At 38.7% G+C, this 11,280-nt stretch overlaps 2 protein-coding genes across 2 annotated transcripts; both read right to left on the reverse strand.

The window, feature by feature from the left end:
• Positions 1-537: 537 nt before the first annotated feature.
• LOC107469505 (uncharacterized) lies at positions 538-1,026 on the reverse strand. Its single transcript, XM_016088873.1, has one exon. It carries the CDS (start codon positions 1,024-1,026, stop codon positions 538-540), a length of 489 nt encoding a protein of 162 aa, XP_015944359.1.
• Positions 1,027-4,741: 3,715 nt separating this feature from the next.
• LOC107469507 (arginyl-tRNA--protein transferase 2) lies at positions 4,742-11,148 on the reverse strand. Its single transcript, XM_052255261.1, has 7 exons — positions 11,005-11,148; positions 9,143-9,473; positions 8,486-8,524; positions 7,826-7,976; positions 6,282-7,421; positions 5,650-5,962; positions 4,742-5,225 (listed from the first exon to the last, which is right to left on the reverse strand). The coding sequence occupies exons 2-7, from the start codon at positions 9,255-9,257 to the stop codon at positions 5,109-5,111; spliced, it is 1,875 nt and encodes a 624-aa protein (XP_052111221.1). The 5' UTR covers positions 9,258-9,473; positions 11,005-11,148; the 3' UTR covers positions 4,742-5,108.
• Between the last annotated feature and the right edge of the window lie 132 nt (positions 11,149-11,280).

An 11,280-nucleotide genomic window follows, 5' to 3' on the forward strand; every position in this document is an offset into this window, starting at 1 on the left:
GGATTGGGAACTGGCGGCACTGGGATTTAGTGGTGCGGCGCAGAAGGGTAGGGGTGCGTAGGCGCCAGGTGCGCGTATGCGCGGGTCAGTTTGTGCTTATAGCACAGTACCCGCCCCAGACCAGCACAACTCTCTGGTCGAACCAAGTTTTACGTCGATTTCAACATCGACGCAGACGAGCACTTGGTGCGGATGTGTCGGTCGCCAAGAGAGGAGACGGCGCGCACGCGTACAGTATGCGTACGCGTGGGTTGGAAGGTGCCCAAGGCACATTTCCAGCCCAGCTCCCGCGTGACTCTCTGTTCAAACTCACCCAATTCACATTCACAAGGGACGTGGACGCGCACTAGGCGCTGGCGCGTCGATCTCCTTATTTTTTTAATGCAAATATGCAGATGTAAATGCAGACTATATGCAGAATAATGAGAAGAGTCATTAAATAAAGCTAAAAAGAGAGAAGGGAACGATCATACCATGGTGGGTTGTCTCCCACCCAGCACTTTTCTTTAACGTCCTTAAGTTGGACGGTCCACTAGTTCAGTCTTCTGTTGTGGGTGGATCCTCCAAGAAGAAGATCTCCAACTCCTTACTTTTCTTCATCTGCTCACCGTAATATAGCTTAAGGCGATGTCCATTTACCTTGTTGAATTTAGAGCTCGAAGGATGACTTAGGTGAAAGACTCCGTATGGCTCTGCCTTCTCTACCCTATAAGGACCTTCCCATCGTGATCTCAGCTTGCCTGGCATGAGGCTTAGTCTGGAGTTGTAGAGGAGAACTAATTCCCCAAGTCTGAACTCTCTCCTTTTAATGTGCTTGTCATGCACAGCCTTCATCTTCTCTTTGTATAGCCTGGAGTTATCGTACGCTTCTAGGCGAAGGTTCTCTAGTTCTTGTAGTTGCATCTTCCTTTCAGCTCTGGCTCTCTCAAATCCCATGTTGATTTCTCTTACCGCCCAGAATGCCTTGTGCTCTATCTCAACTGGGAGGTGACAGGCCTTTCCATAAACTAAGCGGAATGGGCTCATCCCTATAGGTGTCTTGTACGCTGTCCGGTATGCCCAAAGTGCATCTTGTAGCCTGGTGCTCCAGTCCTTCCTATGAGGCTTGACTATCTGCTCCACGATACGCTTTATCTCTCTGTTAGACACCTCTGCTTGTCCGTTAGTCTGCGGGTGGAAAGCAGTTGCTACCTTGTGAATAATGCCATGCTTCTTCAGTAGAATGGTCAGTCTCCTGTTACAAAAATGGGTGCCTTGATCACTCACGATTGCTCGTGGTGATCCAAAGTGACAGATAATATGGTTTCTAACAAAGGAGACAACAGTGTTAGCATCATCAGTACGGATGGGAATTGCTTCCACCCATTTGGAAACATAATCTACAGCTAACAATATATAGACAAAACCGCTAGAGTTTGGAAATGGACCTATGAAATATTTGAGACTGACCGTGGCGGAAATTGGTCAATTAAGAATTTATAGAGAAAACAGCGTTGCAAGTACAGTTCTCAACCGACTAAAATCCGCTTATCAATTTAAAAGGAATTGTCACAAAATTTAGAAATAAAATAATGGGAGTATGAATCCCAGGTCGTCTCCCAACGAGTTGCAGAAAGAGTGCTATTTTATTAATCAGAGGTTTTCCAAGAAATTTTTGAATTTGAGAAACAGAAAAATAAATAATAGTAAATTCAGATAAAAGCCTTGATCGGGAGAAGATTAAATGGAAGTTCTATCCCTGTTGAACTTTCCCAAGTGTAATAATAAAAGGTTGTTATCCTACTTAGTTATCCCTTGTATAATAAGGGAAAGTCAAGTAGCTCTCAAACTAATCCTATCACTTGCATCCTAATCCTTTCCTAAGAAAAGATTAGAGTCGAAGACAGGAGAATTAGCTAACAACTTCCAATTAATATTGACACTTGAGCATTCCAACTCAAGGTTTTTCTTTTAATCAGCTCCCAATCAAGTTAGGAAATTACTCCATTATCATGAATATAACTTTCACAGAATTAAGAAAGGAATAAAAGGAAGACATGATAATTAATAACTAAAAATCAATTAAAAGTAAAAATGGTTCTTTGCATTAATAAATTCCAAAAGCATGAACATACTTATCTAAACAGAGTCAATGGGCAATTAAAGAGTAAAGGAATAAAGAAACAAACTAGAATGATGAAGCTCCAACGGAAGTAATGAATCTTCTCAATATCCAAAGCAAAGCACTAAAACTCTAAAACTATGAATGTGAAGAAAACCTAGAGGAAGGAGTAGTATTATCTCTAGATTCAAAACTAAACTAAAATGCAAAATGAGAATGTCTTTTGAGTCTCCGCTGATCCCTAGCTCTAGTCTGTGTTTCTGGGCCGAAAACTGGGTCCAAAACTGGCCCGAAATCGCCCCCAGTGATTTCGAAGATTTCTGCAGGTCGCGCATGTCATGCGTGCGTGCCAGGTGCGTGGCACGTCGATGTGTGGATGCGCTGATGTGCGCACATCCGCCGCTCCTCACTGGTCAAGTTCTTTGTTTCCTTGCGTTCCTTCTATTTTTGCAAGCTTCCTTTCCATCCTCTAAGCCATTCCTGCCCTATAAAGCCTGAAAACACTTAACGCACAGATCACGACATCGAATGGTACAAAGGAGGAATTAAAAATATATAATTTAAATGTCTAGGAAGAAAGTTTTCAACCATAGAATAAAATTGGGATGGAATTGTAAAATCATGCAAATCATATGAATAAGTGAGTAAAGAGTTGATAAAAACCACTCAAATTAGCACAAGATAAACCATAAAATAGTGGTTTATCGGAGGTCATGTGCCTTTTCGAGATGGACTGGGAGAAGGGACCTTCTCGGAGTCCATTTACTAGTCCCATGATCACTGCCTCCGTGGGCAGGTCTTGTATCTCCAAACACGCTTTATTGAACCTTTCTATGTAGTCCCTCAAATGTTCTCCGATCTCCTGTTTTACCCCCAGAAGACTCGGTGCGTGCTTTACTTTGTCTTTTTGGATTGAGGATCGCATGAGGAACTTCATTAAGAGGTCGTCAAAACTAGTGACCGACCTTAGGGGGAGACTATCGAACCACTTCATCGCTGCTTTACTCAGGGTTGTCGGGAAAGCCTTGCAGCGAGTAGCATTAGAAGTGTCGGCCAGGTACATCCGACTTTTAAAATTGCTTTAATGATGCCTTGGATCAGTAGTTTCGTCATAGAGGTCCATATCAGGGCTTTTGAAGTTCCTTTGAACCTTTGTCCTCGTTATGTCCTCACTGAACGGATCTTCTCCTCCCAATGGAGAGTCTTCTCGGTCACTGCGAGAGCTTCGACCTTTGAGAGCAGACTCTATTTTCAGGAGCTTTTGCTCAAGCTCTTTTCATCACTCAATCTCATTCCTCAAGTTTCTCTCTGCCTCTCGCTGTCATTCCAGCTCTTGCTCCAGCTACTCCAGGCACCCCTGGTGGCCATGGAACAATCTCAGGAAGTCAGTTGTATGGGGTTGTCCTTCTTTTCCTGATTCATGTCCCTCAGAGGAGTTTTCCTTTGGGTTATTCACCCCTAAGGTTCCTTCTTTGTGATGGTTGGTCACCCCTTGGTGAGTGACTATCGCTCTGTCGTTATTACCAGCGTCCTGATTCTCTTACTCAGAATCAGACGCTGTGTTTCCATCCTCGTTGAAATCGTCTGCCATTACTAGTTGATCTCTCGGGTTCCCGACAACGGCGCTAATGTTATGGTAGGTAACCAAAGATTAATGGGCTGGACTAGTCTGGTTAGCCCAAACGTCTGAAGGAGGTGATCTCCAACTTGGATTGCGTCTAGGAGACGCTGTCCGACTTGTGGGTATGAAGGAATGGGAAGTGGTACCTACAAAGACACTCCGATGCCTAAGTCAGCAAAGGGTTAAACAATTTTAAGTGTATTGGAACTTAAAGATACCTGAGGGGTGTCAGTGTATTTATAGTGGTGAACAAATAACCACCGTTGGAGTAGTTCCACCTTTTAAGGTGGATAACCGTCCCTTTATATAAGGGAAGTTGAGATATGCCTCTTGGAAGTGGGTTGAGAGATCTTAGGTGCAGTTACTTATTTGAATAAGGATTATCTGCCAGCTAACCTTCGATCCTAACTTCCTTAAAGTGGAGTTTGTGTTGAATCCGACCTCTTCTGAGGAGGTCGGTGAGTAGCGAAGACTAATCTTTGGATTGGGCTTTTTTGGCTCATTTAGACCTGGACCTTAATGTTGGGCCAGGATATGAACAAGTAGGTAGGTTGCAATTGATTGGAAAGTTACTTTCTCCATTCATTGTGCAGCTATTAATTTTCTTCATTTGAGTTCAAATTGCTCGATGGTGGATAGGTAGGATGTAGACCAAATATGGATTCTTATTTCTTTATGTGCAAGAAAGAAAGAATAGATTATTATTCCTTTTAGGCTTTTAGCAAAGAATCTGTCAAATATTCGTGAATACTATAGGCTCCAGTAGTCGAATTGAATTAATTAATCATCATAATTAATGAACATAGGTAAATCTTATAACATACCTGTTCCTCTAAAGCATAAATTTGATATGAAATTTGAAACTCATTAGTGTCAAAGTAGCGCATTAGTCTTATAAACTGAAAGCACTATGCATTGCATTGCATTCCACATTTGGCAATTAATGCTGCCAAAGAAATATTCCATTCAATTTCATATGTGCAAAATGCATGAGAAATTTGAATGGGCAACAACAAATCTTCAACAAAAACAATCTATTAGCCCCAAATCAGGGTTCCAACAGTTGATTTTTTGTTACCAATACCACTCCTAGAGACAAAACAAGGGCCTAAATTCAACTACACCTGTTGTTTGCTCCCAGAGCAGTTGAGCACCACATAAATATGGTCACAACCAATACGAGAATCAAGATTTTGAATTATGGTTCACTCACGAACTTAAACTATAACCTTAAATAGTATTCTTATTGGTACCATCGTCTTGTCGAAAACAAGACACTATACGAGCACCCAAAACACATGGAACTTATTTGGAGAGGATATTTCTTTCTTTTCCTTGGGATATTGGCACTATCGTCTTGTCAAAACTCATGAGCTAAGATTCATATTATCCAATAGAATAGACCATTCTCTCAGATAACTCTGGACCCACGACGTTCTTGTATTTCTGCAGCTGGGTCTCCAAATACTTCCTCCCCTCAGGACCAAAGGCATCTCGCAGATCCTTCAGATATGAAAGGTTCGGTATGCACAAGAAAGAACACCAAGAGCAAGTCAGATAGTATAAAACACAAATCATGCAGTAGTTTCTGTTGTTAAAACACAAGTATCTTACCTTAACAAAAAAAAAATATGAATAGTTTACCCTACAAATATCAGTTTTTTTGCTCCCTTTCTACATTGCTCTAACTTGAGCAATCTCATTTCATGAAGGGTGATTCATCATGAACCCATATTTATTCAAGGGGACCTAAGGACTAGGGTGAGCTTTTCAACCATTTATTGAATTCTGGTTATGTTATATGAATTTTGAAACACTTATCACAAACCTAGACTCATTGAAGCTTTATTTATTTTTTTTTTTTTGGCATTCTCTTCAATTTGTCATAGCTAAAAATATGTATGTGCCAAAGAATTAACAAGCATACCCTGTATCTCAAACAAGTTCCCTCTACCCCAACCAAAACTCTGCTGACATCACAATTTTCCACGTTGCCATATGCAGTGGTTTCAAGTTCAGGTTCATCGTCAGAGCTTTCTTCAGAGTCTACGGTTTGTTCATCCTCATCCATTCGGACATCATTTGCATCTTCTTGGTCAATGTCATCAAGGTGCCTTTCTGTTGAATCTTCGGTAGCTTGATGGAGGGAAGAATCGCCATTTTTTAAAATGGAGGAATCTGATAAGACAACATAAGGCCTTTTGTCAAGCAAGGGCCTCGCAATGTCAAATGAGACCCACCTGGAGATTAGCATGCTGTCAGTCATGATAAATAAAACTAACGCACAATGAGATCAAAGTTTACGATAGGTAAGCCAGATAACGCCCATATTTATACATGGCAAGACTACGATGGTGCAACTTGGTCCTTTCACATCATCAAGCCAAAATGCATAGACATTGGCAGATTGCACCAAATTGGTTATCAGAGTGAAATATCAAAAAAGACTAGAAAGAAAAGCAAAGAGATTGAGGCAAAGTAAAAAGCTGAAAAAATTTAATTTATAAACAGCAGCATGACAAAGTGGCTTCATTTACATGCAAAAATGAATTAACTTACTGATAACGAAGTGGGCATAAAAGCTCCGATGGACGATAGGAAGCTTTGTATCTCATCTTGTTGCAAGAGTGAATATAGTAGCCAAGATAATAGTACTGAAGACTAGGGCAATGAGCCTGGTTTTCTTTCACCCAACCTATTTCTTGAAGTGCTGAGTACTTGCCAAGTGATAGGAAGGCAAAGTCTGGATCCCAGAATAAATATTTGCTTGACAAACATTTGGGAAGGACATCTATAACACCAACTGCCACTAATTTGCCATCTATTAAATATTGTTGATGGAAAGAGCCAAAGCCACAAGGTGGAACAGTGCTATCACCGGTGGGAGAAACAAATAATAATGGAGTATCAACCAGAAACCTGCGATATGAGGTCTCTGTGACATGGTCTGGTTTATCATTATGTACTTTGAGCTGATATCGCCTATACAAAGCAAATTCTTCTGGATCAAAACTGGATCTATTCATTCTGATCTCAAACTTTCGCTTTTTCACCTGACAATGTTGAGGACTACTCAGACAATTTCCACCAATATCACGCTTCATTCCAGATTTTTTAGAAGTTTCAGCACTTTGAACACACTCACTCTGGCAAACTTGCTCTGTAGGAGCATAGAAATTGATATGCCCATTGCAAGCCCTGACAGACAACCCAGAACTTTTCATCATCGGATCTAAAGGCACTACTAACTTTTCTGCAATAATTTTGGGAGATGATGCATTTTCCTTTTCACCATTTTGTGATGGCTGGGAATTATTACTATTCTTGTCACCTGAATGAGTTCTTTTTATAGAGGCTGCAATTTGAAATGCTATATTGCTGCTATATAACATATCTTCTGATCCACTGGCTAGTAATTTTTTCTTCCCTTGTGAAACCTTTCTGACTAAAGGCTTTGGTAACACAATATGAGAAGGAAATTCCCCTTTCTCAATCAACATCTGTACTATTTTATTAATTTGATCTGATAAATGGTGCAAAATGTTTTCAACCTCATTCTGCTCTTCCTTGCTGGCAGATAGAGATTCTTCTGACTTGGGGGTTGAGACCTTGTGACGGACACAGCTTTCTGATTTCTTTGAAGTAGTTGCATCCTCAGATGTATTAGCTCTTTTGGCATCCAAGGATCCATCTAAATACCTATACAGATGAAGGTTTAAGGGGAGAAAAAGAAACACGATATTTCCAGACTGCAGATATCTAAGGATCTGAAATACTTATACCAGAAAATACTAACATCCAATATATTCAACCCCTATGAAGACCCCACTTAAGTGTTAAAAAAGGGAAAGAAGCAGCAGACCATAACTTATTAAGGTAATATATTGATGCAATTCAAATTTTCAGCCATCTCACATCCCAACAACCATAGAAAATAGTGACTTATAAACTAATAAATAAATAAGTAAAGGTTTTCAGTTTGTTAAAAGAATAGGTTACATTGTATTTGCCTCAAGAAAAATATACAATGGGAATTTCTAATTTCAATGATTAGTTTGTTACAATGTGTTTGCCTCAAGAAATATCACATTATGCAAGCATACCTTTGCAATCTTCTAGATACACGAACCTGCTCCTTGGAAGGAACAAAGTCGCTTGCTTTCAAACGAATTGTATAAGAAGGGCAGCATGTCCTTTCCATCTCTGGCTTATAAAGAAAACATCCAGATCTTCTCCAACCCCGATCAAGAAGTCCTAGCAAAAGATATCAAAATGAAACTGGGTTCATATGAGAAATTTATGCATGCAAGCATTGTTTTACCATAAAACTAATGGAAAAAGGCAAGAATATTTCCAAATGTCAGAAGTAATTTATAACTTTACACAATAAAGAAGGAAGCAAGAGGTAGATCATCATGCAAAGACTACTACTTCAATATAAAAATAATAGCATCACACAACCCATTTTATTCAAAAATAAACACTTTAAAAGAGTAAAACATTGGACAAACCAGAACCACTTTTGTCTTCAATCGAGAATGAACACATTGTTCCAAACCTAAAGACAGCTAGAACCACCTCACAATGTAAATATCAAGCTTGTTATCCACTTACAAACAAAAGCATACTACCAAAAAGAAAAAAAACTATTAAAGCATAAAAAGCACTAAATATTTTATTTATTTAGAAAAAAGGAAAGTGAGTAGGTGCATATACGAACTGAGAAACATATCAAGGACAAGCAATGTACAAGTTGCACGTACCTTGGTAGTCATCCACAGTAAGGCTATGCGCCCACAAGCCTGCAACAAGAATAATACAAAAAAGAAACTAGTTAGAAAATTGTTATGTTAATAGCATCATAAACGGGAGTCCATAGAAATCCAAAGAAAAAGAGACGAGGGAAAAACTTCTTCAATCAAATTTATCAACAAAATTTTAACTACATAAATGAATTTTCCAAATTGGAAATTACACCCCTATAAGACTCTAAAAACTAGATGTTATCTACCAATTTTCATGCCAAAGTTCAATAATACACCATCAAATGAAGTAATGAACATTGTTCTTAGTTTGTTACACCAAACAACAAACTGTGGTAAACCGAAACTTAATAATTCTTTCTTACGCACACCAACAAAACAAACATGGCAAAATCAAACCAAATTAGAAGTGAATCTCATAGCTGCTAGCTCTCTCTATAGCACAAGTACAATTAAGACACTGTAAGAATTTCAATTTATTACATAACTTCTTTAAAAATTTTCCCATAATAGTTCAAACACCGATAATCATCCAGAATCAACATCGAGAAATCGAAGAGTGTTTTCTTAATAGAAAAACGATAAATCGTGAAGCAATTGAATAAATGAACACTATATATTAAAAAAGGGAAAATTGAGAGAAAGGGAAGGGGGTACCGTGAGAGATGCTAGAGCGGCGGGGCGATCTGCAATAGCCGCAAGTGGTTCGGCGGCGACCACAATCGACGACGACGCTTTCCTTTCGCGGGTTAGTTCTGCTGCTGCTTGCCATTCCTTCTTCTTCTTCTTCTTCTTATTCAAGAGATGGTGGTTTTGACCAAAACGACGACGTACATGTGGATGTGGATTCCTCCTTGGGTTACTTGTGTTGTCGCGGCCACAGCAATCAGAAGCTTCTTTCAGTCTTCACAGACACGCACACGCACACTACTTCCAGTTTGCTTCCTCTGCACTGTCCTCTCTTTTGTTTTTTTTTCAGTTTTCCTTTCTATTTTTTATGTTTTCGTAAAAGAACATGTCAATGCGAAAAAAAATATAAAGTTTAGTAAACACCTAATTCGATTTTTGTTAGATGTGATAAAAAAAAAAAAAGATAACCACATACCACGTCAAATATTAATAAAAATTAATTTAATAACAATTTTATTTATAATAAATGAAAATTTTAAATTCATAAAACAAAAAGACTAACCACCATCACCAATACTATCAGCTTTTTCATTTAGAGGTGATAATGCAATTTGTACTTGCAGATATTCGCTCTGTCCATATCCAGTTGAAGCAGGTAATTACTTACCCACTACGGGTTTTGGGCGGAGTGATTTTTTTGTTTGGAGTGAGACGGGATCGAATTATGGGCATACATATCCCGCTATATATAGACCAAGGTTGCGAGAACCAAACTGGTCATTAAATGGTCCAACCAGAGTCGAACCGATTTAATTAAATATACAATAAAATTATAAAAAAAATGCAAAATATATAATTTCAAATATTTAAATTCCATGTTTCTTGGCTAACAAATTCAAAATTTCACACTTTCACACAATAAATTGTTCATAATTTATCACTAAAGTTTAAAAACAACTTCAAACATCATAATTTATAACTAAAGAAAATTAAAACGCACATAAATGACAAACACAAAATGTTCTACTCAAGGTTCTGAAAACCGGACCGATCATTAAACCACTCTATTACTGGTTTACTGATTCAACCGGTTCAACCGTGATCAACCGGCAAAACAATTTAAAATAATATATAAAATATAAATAAACACACTAAAACATAATTATAGTTTAATATAAACCTTCAAATGTCATCCAAATTAAAAGTATTACATCAACCACAATATTATAATTTCATCCAAATACAAACTCAAAAGTCAAATAACAGAAGAAACAACCAAACATGAAATGGGCATCAAAGTTTGTCAGCAATCATCAAATTTGCAAAAAGGAGGACAATCTCTAAATACTTCTTGATTGATACTATTATTCATTCCTAAAAATTATCAGCACAATAACAAGAAACAAAGACAATTCCAATAGTAAGGATCATAACAACAACAAATTAACAAGAACAAGACCCGAAAAGAAAAACCAGCAACCCGATAACAAGAAACAATGACCATCTCGATCTCAAAAATCACAATAACAACAATTTAGGAAATTATCAATTTGAGAAGAACACAACAACCCAATAATCTCAAGGACAACAATAGATACAAAACAACAATTTAGCAAATAATCATGAACAACACTCAAGTGGAAAATTCAACAACCTAACAATTTAGCAAATTAAAACAGCAGCCGCCCAACAATTTAACAAATTATAACTTAACAAGTTCAAGAATAAAAAATCACAATGAAACAAATATAATTGAAGACAACAGAACAACAGAATCAAAAACATGATCAACAATCTTAAACCACATTAACAACAACAATAATTGAAGAAGAAAAATCACAGATTAACCATCCTAAACCAATCAAAACAACAATTACAGTAAACAATACCTTCTAGAGCACAGAGGTAAGGGAGCAGGGAGGGCTGGACGCGGCAGAGCTGGAGAAGTGGCCTGGACCGCCGCGGAACTGGAGAAGGGGTGGCCTGGACCGCCGAAGAACTGGAGTTGGGGAGCGTGGATCGCAGCAGAACTGGAGCAGAGGAGGGTGGGGCGTGGCGGAACTGAAGCAGAGGAGGATGGAGCGCGGTGAAACAGAGCCCACGCGGCGGAACAGCGGCTGCGCGACGTCGGAACGACGCGAGACGAGTTGCAGTGGGGACGGCGG

Source organism: Arachis duranensis, chromosome 10 (genome assembly GCF_000817695.3).
Source record: "Arachis duranensis cultivar V14167 chromosome 10, aradu.V14167.gnm2.J7QH, whole genome shotgun sequence".
In the NCBI taxonomy this organism is placed as follows: Eukaryota; Viridiplantae; Streptophyta; class Magnoliopsida; order Fabales; family Fabaceae; genus Arachis; species Arachis duranensis.